Source organism: Squalius cephalus, assembly GCF_949319135.1.
Source record: "Squalius cephalus genome assembly, chromosome: 1".
Classification (NCBI taxonomy): Eukaryota; Metazoa; Chordata; class Actinopteri; order Cypriniformes; family Leuciscidae; genus Squalius; species Squalius cephalus.
This window is the reverse complement of record NC_137122.1, coordinates 26,333,600-26,352,854: the sequence shown is the minus strand read 5'-3', so window position 1 is coordinate 26,352,854 and position 19,255 is coordinate 26,333,600. Positions and strand designations below refer to the sequence as shown.

At 37.2% G+C, this 19,255-nt stretch overlaps 1 protein-coding gene across 1 annotated transcript in view; it reads left to right on the top strand.

Annotated features, from left to right (window-relative positions):
• The first annotated feature begins 809 nt into the window (after window positions 1-809).
• The window catches only part of LOC307171483 (uncharacterized protein), a 39,326-nt gene continuing 20,880 nt past the window's right edge, over window positions 810-19,255 (top strand). Inside the window, exons 1-10 of the mRNA XM_079893114.1 lie at window positions 810-1,286; window positions 1,369-1,531; window positions 6,018-6,167; window positions 6,255-6,415; window positions 6,512-6,691; window positions 8,097-8,238; window positions 8,328-8,512; window positions 8,592-8,733; window positions 9,549-9,728; window positions 12,959-13,047. Coding sequence (XP_079749240.1) covers window positions 888-1,286; window positions 1,369-1,531; window positions 6,018-6,167; window positions 6,255-6,415; window positions 6,512-6,691; window positions 8,097-8,238; window positions 8,328-8,512; window positions 8,592-8,733; window positions 9,549-9,728; window positions 12,959-13,047 — 1,791 coding nt within the window. The 5' untranslated portion in view covers window positions 810-887. The remainder of the gene's footprint in view (window positions 1,287-1,368; window positions 1,532-6,017; window positions 6,168-6,254; window positions 6,416-6,511; window positions 6,692-8,096; window positions 8,239-8,327; window positions 8,513-8,591; window positions 8,734-9,548; window positions 9,729-12,958; window positions 13,048-19,255) is intronic.

Genomic DNA, 19,255 nt, shown 5'->3' with positions numbered 1-19,255 from the left:
GCAGGGCCAAGTCAACATAATGTTTCAGAGTCCAGCTAGGGTGATAAAGTGGCATTACGGAGCTAAGCGGCTCGGATAGTCCTCCACGAAAAAAGATCATCAGACATAACTCGTCCATACAGGTCAAGCGAGCCAGCTCCAAAAAGTCCATGACGTATTCCTCTATGGGCTGGTCTCCCTGACAGAGACGCATGATCTGTGCTGCTGGATTCATGATGGGTCTGGGTCTTACTTGGCTGCTGGATCTGTGTTGGCGAAGTTTTCTGTCATGAACCGCTCCGAGACTCGAAGGTGAGATCCAATAGCAGCTTTATTAAGAGGCAATCCAGACACGTAATCCAATAAACAGGCAATGGGTCAAAACACAGGTAGACAAACAAACAAAACAAAACAAAAACAAGACAGGCAGGGGTCAGAGGCAAGAGAGTAATCCAAGGAACAGGCAAGAAATCCAAAAAACAAGAAACAAGAAAACCAGGAAAACGCTCAGAGTTGCAGTGTGACACTAAACAAGATTTCGCAGTGAGTGATGGGGTGAACCAGGCTATATGGGTTGAACTAAACAAGATAATGAGATACAGGTGAACGTGAAAGTCTGGTGTGGAGTGCCCTTGAGAGCCACTAGAGGGCACTCCACACCAGACTTTCACGTGGTGACCGTTTCATAATGTAAGATGCAAGATACTTTATTGTCATTGTACATTGTCATTAAACATAAACATACACATTAAATTACATTTAAAAAGCATATCGCACATTATATAAAAAGTGTTGGAGTGCATGTGTTGAATGTCCTTCAACTTTTAAAAACAGTCCTCAATCCTTGATTATGGATTATGGTGTGGAATGTCTAAGGGCAGCGCTTTTAAGGCTTTATTGCTTGATTCATGTTCCTGTCTTTTTATAACAAGCTAAAGAAGGTTAATGATTTACCACAACGTGTGTCACATACATGCTCATGTAACGATACCAACCCTCTATTCTCATGGATATTTACAATTAGTTTAGGATCACACAAGGTCCCTCCCTTAAAAAGCAGCTATAAATCTGTGAGTGCATCAGTTCAGAAGCTGAGAGAGAAAATGGCTGTAATCGAGTCACTTCTACAGTTTCTCAGCACAGGTACATTACTGGGTGCTTTGTTGTTGCTTCTGGTTTTGTATTTGCTTTCCTCTGGATCCAGATCTCAGAAAGAGGGGAAAGAGCCACCGGGACCCAAACCTCTGCCGCTGCTGGGGAACCTGCTGACCCTTGACCTCGATAGACCCTTTGACACCTTTTTTGAGGTGAGAACTTGATACGTTTAAAATGAATAGTGGTCAAACAATTTAAGATTTGTTTGTAAATGTCTTTCTCTGTGTCCTCCAGCTGTCCAAAACCTACGGAAACATATTCCAAGTGTTTTTGGGTCCCAGAAAAACTGTGGTCTTAGTTGGGTACAAAACTGTCAAAGAAGCTCTCGTGAACTATGCAGAAGAGTTCGGCGACAGACAAATTGGACCTGGTTTCAGGATAATGAACGACGAACATGGTAGGAATCTTTGTTGTTTTCTTAACGTACAGAACAAACTGTAAATGTTAGACATTTTGAAAATACAAACATACAAACGATCATATGCGTATGCGGAAATTTCGGATCCGATTTGAGCTTCGGATGCGTTGAAATATCTGAACTTCTGCGGCTAGACCGTATGTGAACGGTCGACCGGATGTGATGTATTCTAATCAAAACTATGAGCGCGAAGCTAGAATTATCAATATTTTAACACTTTAACGTCATTCTGTAAACGTTATTTCTGCTAAATGGCTGTTATTAATAATTATGGCAGAAAAAATATCTTATAATTATTAAATCAATATTTATATTGATTAGCTCTATAAAATCGACTATGTTTTTATTTTAGATGTATTGAGGGTCATTTGTTTTGTGTGGATATATTCATGCATGCATTACATTCATTAAAATCATTAATTTAACCATTGTGAATAGCCGAGGGTAACGGTTGCTTCACGACCAATTTCAAAGTTCCGTGCGACTGACACCAGTGGGCGAAATTCGACAATCGTATGCGAATGCCGTGTGCAGTGGAAAGGGGGCTTAAGCCTTGACTGCTGGTTCAAAGATAAAGAGTGCAGAAGGTGTCATAAAAAAGGGCACATTGAGAGAGTGCAAAACAGAAAAGGGGAGAAACTTACAAAGTGAAAAGCAAATCCGCCACTGTACATCAAGTAGCTGAAAATGATTTGAAAACAAGTTCTTTGTTTTTTTGGGTGATCTTTCATGTCTGGAAATAATATTAAGGAGACAGATCGAAGAGTTATTTGGCTCACACCCGAAGTGTCAGGAGTTAAACTCAAAATGGAGTTAGACACTGGATCTGCTTTACCGGTCATGTCAGCAGCTGATGGTATTCAAAAATACCACTGCAAAAGACATCAGTGATATCAAAGACTTATTCTGGCGAAAAAGTGTCTCTGAAAGGAAAGTTACCAGTAACTGTGAAGTACAACTAAGATCAGCAGCAGCTGAACCTGTATGTACTGGAAAACGGAAGACCTGCATTGTTTGGACGCGAGTGGCTGAGGAAAATACCTCTGGACTGAATACAAAAAACCTGGATGTTTCCCAGCATATTTCAAACAAAGAGACACAAATGACTTTAGCTCAAATTATACAAAATGTGGAAACCCGTGTTTCAGAAAGGAATAGGAACGCTTAAAGGAATAAAAGGGAATCTGGAGTTGAAAGAAGACACTTCTCCAAAATTCTTTAAAGCTCACCCAGTCCCATATGCAATTCGTCCCAAGGTGGAGGCGGAGCTGGATCATTTGGAAAAAATTGGAATCCTGACTAAGGTCGAAAGGAGTGAAACCTGGTGCTGCAGTGTAACCTGGACGATATCATTGTAACAGGGAAGGATGATTCAGATCACCTCCAAAACTTACAACGGGTGCTGACTTGACTGTGTGAGTGTAGACTAAGAGCTAACAAAGAAAAATGTGATTTCTTCAAGTCTCGGATTTCTTACTGTGGTCATGTGATAGACAAAGATGGTCTACATAAGTTGCAAGACAAAATTGAAGTTGTGTTAACTGCACCACACCCACAGAATGTGTCTCAACTTCGAACATATCTCGGACTTGAGAACTACTACCACAAATATCTTCCGAACCTCTCGACTGTGCTACATCCATTGAACACACTGTTGCAAACAAGGACACAGTGGAAATGGTCAGACAGTTGAGAGAAAGCTTTCCAAAAGACCAAAATGCTCATAACTTCTGATGTAGTGTTGACACATTTTAACACATCCATGCCCATAAGGCTGGTATGCGACGCGTCGCCGTATGGAATTGGCGCGGTGCTATCACACAAGTTTCCAGAAGGCACAGAAAAACCAATCGCCTTCGCATCGAGATCACTAACAGCAGCAGAACTTAACTATGCACAAATAGACCAAGAAGCACTTAGTCTTGTGTGGGGTGTTAAAAAGTTTCACCATTATCTGTATGGTCAACGGTTTACCCTGATCACAGACCATCAGCCCTTGGTCACGATCTTCAACGTTTGGAAGGGTGTCTCAGTGATGGCCTTGGCACAGCTGCAGCATTGCTCACTCTTCTTGGGTGCTCACCAATATGATATTGAGTACAAGGGCACCAAACTACACGGTAATGTGGACGGCTTGTCGCGTCTTCCATTGAAGTCTATGGAAAAATCACATACTATGGATCTAGTTGATGTGTTTCATACCACAATCGTGAGTCAGTTACCTGTAACAAATGTCCTGGATGTCAAAGGACCCAGAACTCTCCACCATTAGCCTCCTTTGCATCCCTGGGAATGGCTGTCAACACCATGGCAAAGAGTGCACGTTTGATTTTGCTGGACCATTCAAGGACTGTTGAATGTTCTTGATCGCATTCTAAATGGCCTGAAGTTATTACGATAAAGTCAAACATCTGAAAAGTTTCTGTGTTGAGGACAATATTCTCCAGGAACGGGTTGCTAGAACAGATATGCACGGATAATGGACGACAGTTTGTCTCAGACGAGTTTCAGAAATTCATGAAGCTGAATGGAGTCAAACACATCACTTCCGCACCATACCATCCAGCCATTAACGGCTTGGCGGAAAAGTTTGTAAAGACTTTCAAGAAAGCAATAAAAGCAATGGACAATGACACAATGGACAATGTCTCGCTACAACACAAAATAGACAACTTCCTTTTCATGTACAGAAATGCAACACACGCCACAACTGGCCAAACACCAGCGATGATGTTCCTGAACAGGCACTTAAGATCTCGCTTGGATCTCATCAAACCCTATGTTTGACGTAATGTGGAAAACAAACAGTTTGTGCACATGAATGACAGACCCACAAGAAACTTCCAAGTTGGACAAGAAGTCTTAGCACGTGACAATAGACTTGAAAAGTGGCAACCAGGTACCTTTACCACTAGAACTGGACCCTTGACGTACACAGTGAAGGTGGGAGATAACACATGGAGACATCATGTAGATCAGTTGGTGGATCGCCAGACAAAATCCTCTCCTTTATCTGCCCCTGATTCAAATGATAAGGACATTGAGGCTGTTGAAACTGCCCCTCCTACCTCAGTTAACGTGAATGACTGTGTCGCATGAAGACAAGCCAGATGTGGCAAATCCAGTTGCACCTGAAACTCACCCAGACTTACAGAGATGTTATCCTGAGAGATGTAGAAAACCTCCACAAAGTTTTGATTTGTTGCCATGTTGTAGTTAGCAACACTGTGTTAGATTAACTGTAAATGTTATGCAGTAAGTTTATATTTATGCGTTTCATATTTTTTAGTATGAGTAATCTAGTGGGGGAGGAAAGTGTAATGTATGTACTATTGGGTATCATCGTTTTTGTGATAAGCCTGCCACCTTGTGGTGACTTATATAGTGATGTAATGAGAATTGAGCTCAGTTCCAGTTCAGTAAAATAATAATGTGAGAAGGGTCTATTATGCAATTGCTTTGTTTGACTATTTTTGTTTTGTTTTATTTGCCAATTTTATTCGCTGTCTTGTGTCAGTAGTAGTAGTAGTACAACAAAAACAGCAAATACATTTGTTATTGTTACAATTAATACAAATACATAACATTTCATTGTTTCCATTGTTTTGTTGTGCATGCTGAATGTTGAAGTCTGTGTGTGACTCAAGAATGGACAATTGCAAGATATTTTCACAAATATAGAGGGATTATATCAACCCAAATACAAGTTTCACAGGTTTCACAAGTGTTAGCAATACAATTGTAAAAGATCATTATTCAACATAAAAAAATTAATGATTTAGTTAGAAATTAGACCACCTTTTAAAAGGCAATCTATTTATTACTTTCCTTCCTTTGAAACCAAATAACTGTGATGTTCTTGTTGCATCACTGCATCAATAGAGATATAACTTATTTGTTAAGGAATTACAAATATAAATGAAGTTCCAAGTGCCCAACCAAAGGGAACACTGATCACCATAATGATGAGTTCAAACAAAAACATTTTAGGGAAATTAACATAAATTTATGAAGTCAGCTTATGTGATGTTCTCTCAAATGTTTCAGTTGTATTGACAATTCCACATTCAAGATGATGACTTTAGGAAATTAGTGAATGCAGAGAAAGATAACTGCAGAAGTGAGGAAATTAGTGAAAAGTCTTTTAAGAATTGCCCCCTTGGGTTTTCCGAGTAAAGGCATAGTATGTGAATAGTATAGATTACTAGTATATATTTACAATTAAGTTTAGACATTAAGTAAAGTTAGCTAAAAAGTGACAGTTATAGCAACTGTTGGATTTTACAGTGTATTCAGTGGTGAAATGACTTGTCGCTCATTAACCTGACATATAACATGTATAAGCAAGCTGACACTGTATAAGTCCCAGAGGTCTAAGGTTAACATATGTTTAACCCAGTAATAATCATTTTCTGCTTGTGTTGTTGCTGAGACTCACGGTCAGTTGGTTCTCTGTGTTGATCAGGAATCCTCTTTTCCAATGGAGAGAACTGGAGAGAGATGCGACGCTTCGCTCTCAGCAACCTGCGGGACTTCGGGATGGGCAAGAGAGGAAGTGAAGAGAAAATCATAGAGGAAATTCAGTATCTGAAAGGAGAGTTTGATAAGTTTGAAGGTACAAGCTGAAACACATTTATGGACATCTGCAATCATGCTCGTAGTTTAAAGGATCCGTTGATAGACATTTGTTTGCTCTTCACAGGGAAACCCTTCGACACAACACAGCCTGTGAACTACGCTGTGTCAAACATCATCTCATCTATTGTGTACGGCAGCAGATTTGAATACAAAGACCCTCAATTTACAGAAATGGTCGACAGGGCAAATGAAAATGTTCAAGTTGGTGGATCGGCTTCTATGATGGTATGGAAATATGTTTTACTGTATGTTTTTGGTGACTTCATTTTTTTTTTAAACTCATTAATACATGCATTTTTTTTTCTCTGTGTGTACTTGCAGCTTTATAATATATTTCCGTGGTTGGGTCCATTCCTCAACAGCAAAAGGATTATTGTAAGAAATGTGTTGAAAAATAGAGCAGAAATGATGAGGTTGATCACTGGACTGCTGGAGACTCTGAATCCACACGACAGCAGAGGGTTTGTCGACTCCTTTCTCATCCGCAAACAGAGGGACGAGGTACTGTAATCACCTGGTTCCACAGAAATACAGGAGAAAGTAAAAAGTAATCATCAGCTTTGATATTTAAACATAATTATTTATTTAATTATTAGTCATAGATATTAAATGAAAATTAAATATGCACAAAAGATGCTAAAATTAATATAATTGGCAACATAATACAATAAGGTTCCATTTGTAAACATTTGTTAATTTAAGATGAACTAACAATTAAAAATACTTCTAAAGCATGTATTAATCATAGTTCATATTAATTTCAGCATTATTAACACATTATTCAAATTAAAAGTTAAACATTTATTAACACATTATTCAAATTAAAAGTTAGTTAAAAGTTATTTTTTTCCTAAGGCTGGCCACACACTTTTAAAGCTGATTTTGGGCCTGATTTGCGCCCCCAATGATCTGGGGTGTGTGACCTGATTCAAGGCTTCTCGCAAACGACTTTTTGTCCAAAAAAAATCCTCAAGTGCGTTGTGTCATTACGATTATTTTACTGCTCCCGATCACGTTGGAGCCCGCACAATCTCAAACCATAAATATCAAACATGTTCTCATGACTCTTGATCGGGCTGCCTCTGATGTAATACCCGCGATAGCCAATGAGAGCGAGCAAACTTAACCAACTGGATGTTGCATGCTTCTATAGCTGAAACTTTGCAGCCACAAACAAGCCACAAAAGTGGAGTATTGAGAAAGAAGATCACCCATATTCTTTTCTCCTTTGTTTTTCTTCCCACAAAACTCTCGCCAGGAGAACCAGCTGACGACGTTGATCGTCCTCCATTTGTTTTTCTTCTCGAGTTTGATCTCGCGAGTCTCCATGAGATATCATCTCACTGTGAAAATGTTAATACAATGGAGAGGTGTGCGGTCTCGGGGTCCAGGATGAATCTTCTAGTGTGTGCATTCGGAAGATTATAATGCTAAAAATCGGTTCAAACTGCCCTGTGGTCTCCCACAGTTTTAAAAGCGGTTAAGATTTGAATGTCGTCTAGTGTGTCCCAGGCCTTAAATTAAAAAAAGAATAATTACTCTAACAAAGGTATTGCTCATAGTTAGTTCATGTTAATGCAAACTACTAATGGGACCTTATCGTAAAGTGTTACTTTCACATTTAGTCTGAGTTTCAGTTGTATTCTTATTGGTTTCCTGTTCTGTTTCCTTTGTTAGCTTTTGTTACCATGGTCACTCATTGTTTGATTAATGCATTGCACCTGTTTCTCGTTTCATGCATTGCTTTGTTTCTTTTTCTCCAAACTTTGTATTGTTTGAAGTTTTTATGTAGTTTTGGATTTTGGTTTGTAAAATACAACTACATTAATTTTGATGTTTTGAATTTTGAATTTTTCTAATTACTAGAAGTTTAATTGAGCATTTTGAATGTATTTTTGCTTGTCAGCAATCCTGTAAGAAGGACACACACTTTCACCAGGAGAATCTTCTTGTGACGGTGGCAAACCTGTTTGTCGCTGGTACTGACACGACAGGAACGACTCTGCGCTGGGGTTTGATGCTCATGGCCAAATACCCTCATATACAGGGTAAAAAACACAGCAATGCCAAGAGTTTTTCCTCAATGCTGAGTTTAATGTTGTCTACAGGAACAAATGTGTGTTGCATTTTTGTGCAGATCAAGTTCATGAGGAGATTGACCGAGTGATCGGTGGACGTCAGCCAGCGGTGGAAGATAGAAAGAAATTACCGTATACAGATGCAGTGATTCATGAAACCCAGAGACTGGCTAATATTGTTCCCTTGAGTCTGCCGCATATAACCAGCTGTGATGTTCACTTCAATGGATACTTCATCAAGAAGGTCAGTCAGAAGAATACATATTTATCCCTAGAAAAGATACTATGTGCATCTTGAACATTGTCTTTTCTCCATTTTCTAGGGTACCACTGTCATTCCTCTGTTGACGTCTGTTTTGAAGGATCCAAGCGAATGGGAGAAACCGAACAGCTTTTACCCAGAACACTTCCTAGACGAGAAGGGCCAGTTTGTCAAGAGAGATGCTTTCATGCCCTTTTCTGCAGGTATACGCTCAACTCTAAACAGCAGTGTTTTGAAGAAATAATCATTTAATTTGGAATTTAAAACAGTTTGTCTGTATCTGTATCTGTATCTCTCTCTCTCTCCCCTTCTCTCCTCTGAATACACTGAATACACTCCTCTCATCATAAACCATGATACTAGTGATGAATGCCCTTTTTGTATTCAGAAGGAGAACATATTTCATGCTTTTGTGTATTGTAACAGGCTTTTACCATTGTTTCAGGTTTTAAAGAGTTTATTTGGTCGTTTTGATGAGATTTTTTCTTTGAAAATGTTTATTTGTGGATTTAAATACATCCGGAGACGTCGATTTTGTTGTCAATCATTGAATTTTTTACTGGGTCAAGCGAAGAAGGCGATATATGACACTAGAAAAATAAAAATTGAACGCAATTCAAGTGTTAATTTGCAGATTGTGTTTCTTAACCTAGTAAAATCCAGAATTTTAATTGTCTTTCGGTATTATAAGTCTATGGGGGATCTTATGTCTTTTGAATTGATTTGGTGTTATAAGGGGGCTCTGTGTGAAATATTTAATGAGTGTTTACAGTTTGCACATGTTTTGGAATGAGTTTTTTTTATGGGTATTTATTTGGATATTTGATATGTTGAATGTGTATGTTTTTGTGTACTCCTGTAGGTAGGAACTGAATGTATTAGTTTAGGTTATTTGTAATAAAGGTGTGTTAAAATTCAATTCTCTCTCTCTCTCTCTCTCTCTCTCTCTCTCTCTCTCTCTCTCTCTCTCTCTCTCTCTCTCTCTCTCTCTCTCTCTCTCTCTCTCTCTCTCTCTCAGGTCGAAGGGTTTGTTTGGGAGAGAGTTTGGCCAGGATGGAGCTCTTCCTGTTCTTCACTTCCCTCCTTCAGAGCTACCGCTTCACAACTCCACCTGGAGTCTCTGGAGATGATCTGGATCTCAAAGGAATAGTCGGAATCACTTTGAATCCGTCTCCACACAAGCTGTGTGCGATCAGACGCTCCTGATACTGGATAATCAAAACAGAAAGAAGACATTTTATCTCAGTTTAATTAAGAACTGGAATGATTAAATTCACAAAATGTATGCGAATAACTCCACAAACCAAAATCACTTCTGACTTTTTTTTTTATTGCATAAAACATCTTGAGCAGCAGGTGCATATTGTGTTTGTTAATTTCTTTTATGAAAACTTTTTGTAGTAAAAAATATAATAAAAAAATGTGTTGTTTTCACACAATGTCTAAATAATCTCTACTGAAATGTTAAAATAATTTTTGCAAACAAAAATCTGATTAATAATTAAAATAAATGTGCTGCAGTAATGACAGTTTGTATCGGTAAGGACACAATGTTAACGGCACGTTAATAATAACCTTAACAATTGGTTACTGTAGAGATAAACAGTAACAGATAAAAACAGAAGGTACTTTGTCAAAGATAGTAGAGGTATTGCAGAAAAGACTGGGACAAAATTATTTTCTTGTTTCAAATACTAACTAATACTCAAATACTAACACATGTACACATTTCTATTGTAACAACAAACTTAATTTGAGGCCTTCAGTATTTTGTTTTGTCCTCTGGTTTCTTTTGTTTATCCTCCACTGTCTTAACTCTTCATATCTGTTTGGGTCTTTTCTCACTACCCCTCTTCTGTCATCTTATTGCAGGTTAATCTGGTATCATCAAGGGTTGCAAAAATGACATGTTTATATTTAGTTTACATTAGATTTAATATTTGCAATGTACACTGATCAGCCACAGCATTAAAACCACCTGCCTAATATCATGTAGTTTTCCCTCATGCTGCCAGAACAGCTCTGATATGTCAAGGCAAGGACTCCACAAGACCTCTGCATATGTCCTGTGGTATCAGGTTGTGAGGTGGGGCCTCCATGGATCAGATTTGTTCATCAAGTACATCCCATAGATGCTCAATCGGATTTAGCTATGGGGAATTTTGAAGCCAAGGCAACACCTAGAACTCTTTGTCATGTCCCTCAAACCCTTTCTGAACAATTTTTGCATTGTGGCAGGGTGCATTATCCTGCTGAAACAGGCCACTGCCATCATTGCCACCATTGCCACAAATTTAGTTAGGTGATACGTGTCAAAGTAACATCCACATGAATGCCAGGACCCAAAGTTTCCCAGCAGAACATTGCCCTGTGTTTTCTTAATTAAACTGAGATTTAATTTAATTAATCAATCAACAATACTATTGATCAGCATTACCAAACGTGGACGTTTTCCACTAGAAACAAACATTGATGTATTATTTTAATTTAATACTGAAGCTGCTTTGATACAATCTGTATTGTTTCAAAAGCGCTATATAAATAAACTTGACTTGACTTGACTTGACTGTGCATCATCACACTCCCTCCACCGGCCTGCCTTCTTCCCATAGTGATCCTGCTGCTGTCTCTTGGTCAGGTGGTCCAGTCCTGACACTCACATGCCCATTGTAGGCACTTTCGGTGGTGGACAAACCAGCAAACTGCTGTGCACTGTGTGTTCTGAAACCTTTCTATCATGGGCAGCATTAAGGTTTTCCGCAATTATTTGATTTACAGTAGCTCTTTTGTGTGATCGGACCAGGAAGGCTCCCCGTGTGCATGTGTGAGTCTTGGCTTGAACCATGACCCTGTTCACCGGTTTTCCTTCCTTGTACCTCTTTTGGTAGGTACTAACCACTACAGACCGTATAAACCCCACAATACCTGCTGGTTTGGAGATGCACTGATGCAGTTGTCTTGCCATCACCATCTGGCCCTTGTCAAAGTCACTCAGATATTTTCATTTACTCTTTTCTCTGCTTCCAACTTATGAAATTCAAGAACTGACTGTTCAGTTGCTGCCTAATATATCCTCTTGACAGGTGCCATCGTACTGATATAATAAATTATATTCACCACACCTATCAGTGGTTTAAATATTGTGGCTGATCAATGTAATACAATCGTGGGAGGGGCGTCGATTTTTATGACGTCACAAAATCGAATGGCTTGATTTCAGAGAGGGTATAACATATAAGGAGATAAAAAAAAAAAAAACACACTGGATGGATTTTTATCATTTTATGATGGTTGTGTACAGGCACTGCCAACACACATTTCAGTACCATCAACTTGTAAAAGTGCATGTACCATTATATGACCCCTTTAAATATTGTGGCTAATCAATGTAATACACAGTATAAACCTTGAATTTGCCTCTACCACAACTCAAAGTCTTTACCGCAACACCTAAAAATGCTGCAGTAAAGACGTGCTGCTGAAATGACATTTTTGCTAATATTGCAGATAACTGGCAGCTAGCAAGGTCTGATACATCAGTTTTGACTTTTAGCAACAAATATATATGTATTCAACAGTAATATAAATTCATTTTAAAAATGTAATTCAAAATACACAATTACTAAGCTGACTGGTAAGGACACACAATAAATACTTAAAGGGGTGGTAAAACACCTTTTTTCGAAGGCTTGATTGTGTTTGTGGGGTGCACTGTAACATGTGTTCATGCTTCATTTTCGTGTAACGTGTTCAATTTTTCACATATTTAACCATTATTCTACACTGCTCTGTCCCTCCTTGTAAAAACGGTTGGATGATTTCCGGGTTCTATGAGCTCGGATACTGTGCTAGTCGGTTACACACAAAGACCAGCAGCATCATTATTGATCCCACACAGCAAAATCCCCAGAGTTAAATTAACTCTGCTCAGAGAACATATTGTCCCACTCTAAAGAGTGTGTAACTCTGAATCAGAGTTCAAGTTAGTGAGATAATTAAGTGATTAATCAAGTGATGATTGAGCATGAGTGATGAACACCTGCTGCTAACAAGCAGAATCATTGAAGGAAAGAGAAACAACAAGAACTACAACTGACTTCCAGCCACAGCCTTAGATTAAATCAACTGAATATTAAAAAAAAAGACAATAAATCTCTAAAGATCTCAGCAGAGGTGGATTCAACTACTCCACAAACAGCATTACCAGCTTAATTTATTACAAACCAGTTTGACTTTCTGGTATATCTATATAGAAATTCTTATTGAGAGTTGACAAAAGTTTAAATATCGATGTTTTATTGAAAATGTTTTGCTTGAAGTCACCATTATGGTGATCGGGTTTTGCTTTAGTTAGGCTCTTGACCCTTGAATTTTTTAATTGTTTTTCTCTGACTCTGTGTTTATGAATCACTTTTCTTATGTGATCAGGTGATGTTGGATTCTTATTGATGGTGACATCATCATCATCATCATCATCACTATCATCAAGTATCCTGATTCACATATCATCTCCCAAGGTTTATCACTGCTCAAAAGTGTGTTGTGTCATTAAACACGTTTAAATATTGCATTATCAGCACCAGTGGCGGAGGCAGAAAGTACATGATGGGTGGGCCTCTAAAAGTGTGGGTGGGCCAGAATAATTCGCATCATCCAATGTTTTTCAACTGGCTTAATTTGGGAGAAAAAAAATGATGGACCGTCCCTCAGTGGTGCCAATTCATTAAAAGTCACTAAAAGACGTTACTTAATCTAACAATATTACGTGACAATATTAATTAAAGTAAGTCAAAAACGACAGATAGGAACAAGACAAAACTGCAGTTACAACATTAACAAACAGCACCAACCGATTTAAAAACCTAAAAAATATATTTAAAAAAATAATCACATATTTTGAAATAAATTGGTAACAGGGAGCTATATGTATAAAAATTCCCCTAAGATTCTACAAAAAAATGTGAAAGAGATCTCATAAATTAGTGCATTCGGTTGGTTTAAAAGCCACTATAGGCCTACGTCGCTTTGCAAACACAATGTATTTTATCTGTTTAAAGTGACTGTCATTGGGACAGTTCACACAAAAATGGAAATTCAGTAATTATTTACTCACCTCGATGTTATTTTAAAGCCTTATTACCTTATTTTTTTCGGAACACACACACATACACACACACACACACACACACACACACACACACAAAAATCCCTGCTGCGCTTTCATGCAGTTAAAAAAAAAAAAGAGGATTCAAATGTCATAAAATAATCCCATGCAAATCATGCTATATTTTTTCTGAATGTATACTGGGTTTGAGAGAAACAAACCGAAAATGTTATTTATTAAGTGAAAATCTTGGCCTCACCATTGTTACATACACACGAGCGCGCAGCAGTTCACGCCAGTGCGCCCAGGAAAAGTTACCCTATGTTTTATTTTTTATTTTTTTAGGATTTAAGCTTAAATACATTTTAATTACACAAGGCTACAGTATAAAACTCAGAAGAGTATGCGTATTTATCTCTGTTGTGCTCAGGTCGTCAGACAGTCAGAATGACAGTTTTTGTGTGAACTTTAGAACAAATAATAGGCCTATATACCCAAGTCATTGTATTATTCTTTTCTTTTTGTATTAGTATTTAAAGATATTTAATTTACAACTAATTTAATAATTTATATCTTGATGCATTTTATTTATAATGATTTTTTTAGCACTTGGGTATGGCAAGGTGGCTTACAGTATAAGCACTGCCAGGTTCTGCAACAGAGAAGACCCAGAAGCGTAGAATTTAAATCAACAATACATTTATTGAAAATCAACTTTTACACAGTCGGGCAGCCAAGTCCCGAGCCACCAACAGGGCTGAGGCTAAAGGGGTATCCGTTAACCAGGCAGAAGGGTTTGCAATGTTGCCTTATTTTTGTAATTCCGCTGGGTGCCACTAGTGTAGTAGCAGAGACTACATCCTTAAACTTTAATCACTCATTTTAAGCTTTAAGTGCTCAGTGCGATCACGTGAAAAAGGAAAACAAAAACATAGCAGGAGAGAGAGACCCGAGTCCTCTCAAACAACTAAGTTATATCACAAAGAGAAATTACAATGTCTGAGTCCTGTGTCGGCAACCTGCCATACATTGTAAACATCTGACTGGGTGAGACCATAGACAGTAAAAGAAATGGACACAGCGACCCCATTGGATTCAACGGAGACAAGTGAAGTCAATTAGAAGCACTCACTTCCTGATGGTCGAGCGTACTGCGCAGACTCAAACTGAGCTTGACGACGTAGATGTGACGTGAGCAACCTGTCTGTCTTCTAGTAGCTGTGCCAAGAGAAATCTGAATCATTCCCTTCCGAAACTTGCAGAGACGGAGAGTGTGAGTAGGAGGTGTCCATGAGCTAGGAGCAGGAGCAACTTTTGCTAAGTATTCTGATTAATTACTTTGTCATTTTGCCTCCACGTCCCCCCGATTGCTCGCGAGCTTCTCCTCCTGTCCATACGGTAATTTCTCTACTGTGCGACAGAGAGTCGCGTGGTTATGACGCAATCGTTAGCCTATTTTTACAAAAACTGTTTCTACTGGGCCATAACGTAAGATACAAGGTAATGGAGCCTTTTATACATTTTCGTGTTTCTTTAGAAATAAGCAATGGATAAATTGAGTCTTTAAACGCCTTAGATGTAAAGTTATTCGCTGTCAAAAGTGACACCAAAATGAATGGGAGTCAATGGAATGCTAACAGCAGGAGATGGTCTGCTAATCAATGGCGGCGCCCGGGGAAGCTTCAATGTTTTCCGGAACGCTGCCCCCCTGGGTGAGACACCCCTCGTTGCAGACTGTAGCGCGGTGACGTCACGTATGTACGTCACGTATGTGTTGCCACGCATGCGGAAAGTCTGTTTATAATAATACACACGTGCGCATGCGCAGTTCATTTCAATCACTTCCGGCGATGGATTTGATGGCAGTAAGTCAGTAAGCATTATTTATGCTTTTAGAAATTGATGTAAATTGCACTTTTTGCTCTTTACACTTGGAAACAGAACCCACATTTTCTGGCATTGTAGTCATGTGAAAAAGTTATGGTATGAGGTGTCTATGTTTATTAAGGAAAAGGTATTCTTTAATTTTGTTTTGCATTTTGCATGATAACAGTGTGAGGAGGCTTTTGTATACATACATTTTATATACATATATATATTATATATGTATGTTTTCTTTGCTCCCCTGGCTCTAAAATGTATGTTGTATGTAAAATGTTTTGTTGTTTAAAGCAATTTAAATAAATATATATTTATGCTGTTTTAACAATTGTGCTTTTGTGTTAACGGCTTTTAATGGTAAGAGATGCCATAGAGCGTGTCATAAATGTTTTATATTTAAAAAAAAGTTATGACATGTTTTATGATAAGCCTATATGTTAGCATTCAAAAAGACAGGGTTTCAGCGAATCTTAAAATGATATGTAAAAGTCTTAATTCGCCTTTAAACAAATTAAGGCTTGAAAGATGTCTTCAAATAGAGCATAAAGACTTAAATTAATGAAGTCATGTAGTTGATTGTTGCATGCATTGCAAAAGAAATGTTGTTCCTCAGTATCAGATCGTACTGTAAAAGTTACATTCCTGAATGTATTGTATGTACTGTAAGTTATGTTAAATAAATTTGTGGTAAAATGAATTAAAAAGTAATGGAGTTAAACATTGTATTTTGCTTCTTCCTATCTATCTATCTATCTGTATATCCATCTATCTCTATCTGCCTATCTGTTATGTCTATCTGTCTGTGTCTGATACACTCAAAAAAAAAAATTGTGTCTAAACATAAGATTTATGTATTTGAATTGCATATACAATTTCCTATTACATAGTTTTAACATAAACCAATCAATAATCTGAATGTGATTCATATTTTTAAGTCATATATAAATGAAACAGATAAGATTTATGTAATTGTATTAATAAACTGAATGTGATTCATATTTGTCAGTCATATGTAAATGAAACAGGTAAGATTTATGTAATAGTACACAGAAAAACGCCCATGTTAAATTAACACTTCTCAGTGTTCATATGTGTGCACACTACAGAGTTAAAGCGGTGTTGAAGTTAATGAGATAATTAACTGATGATTGAGCATTAATGATGAACACCTGCTGTTAACAAGCAGAATCACTGAAGGAAAGAGAAACACAAGAACTACAACTGACTTCAGCCACAGCCTTAGATCAACTGAAGAGAAAAGAAGACATTAAATCTGTGAAGATCTCAGCAGAGGAGGATTAAACAACTCCACAAACAGCATTACCAGCTTCACTTATTACTAACCAGACTGACTTTATTTCATTTCCGTTTGAATGATATCAATAGTTGTATTTTAAGTCACCATGATGGTGGTTAGCATTTGCTTTAGTTGGACTCTTGACCCTTGACTCTTTAATATAAAACTGTATCTGGCTGCTATAATTATGTGTTTGTAAAACACATTTGTTGCAGCGAAAAAGCCAAGAGAACATAAGATCTGGGGGCTGTTCCATAAACCAAGATTAGAGTATAAGCCAGGCTTATTTCAGTTAGTCAGGCTTATTTTTTGGTAGATTCAGTTTCATAAAGCAAACTTAAAATAGTTCAAACTCAGTTACCCTGGCAACTTATGCTGGGAAACTAGCCTGGTCCAGGGTATACAAATTGACAGTTCCTTTAAAGACATCATATTTTCCCCCAATAAATATTCCTTATTTTTCCTTCTACTTTTTTTCTTTTGTGATAATACCCACCAACACATAGCCTAAAAACACACGATTAGAACAATAACCAAAAAGTACATAGACACTTTTACATATGATTTAAGGGGGAAAAGACAAAAAACAATAAATAAATAGTAATAAAAATTTTACATTAACATATTTATATCAAACTCTTATAATGACACATAATTCCTAATAGTTATTCAAGTAATATTATTTGAATATCAAATATTCAATATTAAATAAGTAAATAAATAAAATAACAAATAACTAGAAATAAAAGGGAGGGAGGGTTATATAAAAATGTAGTTAATGTAGGCTAATATATATTCCTTTATTTTATGGAATATTCTTTGATTTTAGAGTTGCACATATCTTTTCAAAATGTATACATTTGCTCTTAATTTAATGTTATCCTCTCCATAATGTAGGCCTACTTTAGAAACTAAATCTACTCATTTAAAACTGGGGATTCTTGCTTTCTCCAAAAAAATATTGCATTAAAAGCTGTAATTCTCAGCATTCTAAATAAGTATACATCATCTTTATTAAGTAGCATAGGTCCTATACCCAAAACTATATTTTGTATCTCTATATATTTAGTTTCTTAAAAAAAAATCTTCCCTGAATTATAGGCTACTTCACTGAAGTACTTCTGTTCGCTATAAGTTCAGTGCAACTTATCCAACATCCTAAAGATAAATTATTATAATTAGAAGATATTTGTAGTGTTATAAAATATCGCATATTAATTTTCCAAGCAAAATGTATATTTTAGTCAGAATTATTGCGCTCCTATTTGGCGTGCATGCGCGCAGAAGCGCTCGTTCAATATGAAAATTAGCAGCAAAATGGATACATTTGCATGACTTTCGAACATTTACAGATGGAGAATATAACTGTAAAACGTCAGTTTTGAACTAAGGGGGGGGGGGGGGGGGGGGGACATGTCACAAACGCATAAAACAGCACAAAATATACGCTGTTTGATGGTGGATCGATTTGATCCACGATCGACCTCTAGGGCTGCTTAAGAAACGCGTGCACACGCAATTATCTAGACTAGATAAACCTGGATCAAATTAGTGAGATTGCGTGAGCTTCAATTACCTTTTATGGAACCACTTTAGCCCCAACTCATTTGTTAGGCTCATTCAAGTCCGGTTTTGGAGTTTAATCCCCGCTTTTCTAAGCGTCGTTTATGGAACAGCCCCCTGATCTCATTTTCTCATGGCTTTTTTGCTGCAACAAACGTGTTTTATAAACACATAATTATAGCAGCCAGAGAAAATTTTATATTAAAGAGTCAAGGGTCAAGAGCACAACTAAAGCAAACGCTAACCACCATTATGGTGACTTTAAAATACAACTACTGCTTTAATTAAAACGGAAATGAAATAAAGTCAGTCTGGTTAGTAATAAGTGAAGCTGGTAATTCTGTTTGTGGAGTTGTTTAATCCTCCTCTGCTGAGATCTTCACAGATTTAATGTCTTCTTTTCTCTTCAGTTGATCTAAGGCTGTGTCTGAAGTCAGTTGTAGTTCTTGTGTTTCTCTTTCCTTCAGTGATTCTGCTTGTTAACAGCAGGTGTTCATAATTAATGCTCAATCATCAGTTAATTATCTCATTAACTTCAACACCGCTTTAACTCTGTAGTGTGCACACATATGAACACTGAGCAGTGTTAATTTAACATGGGCGTTTTTCTGTGTACTATTACATAAATCTTACCCGTTTCATTTACGTATGACTGACAAATATGAATCACATTCAGTTTATTAATACAATTACATAAATCGTATCTGTTTCATTTATATATGACTTAAAAATATGAATCACATTCAGATTATTGATTGGTTTATATGTAATCCAAATACATGGAAATTTTATATGCAATTCAAATACATAAATCTTATGTTTAGACACAATTTTTTTTTTAGTCTATAGACTGTATTGCCTTCAAAACTTTCAGCTTGAA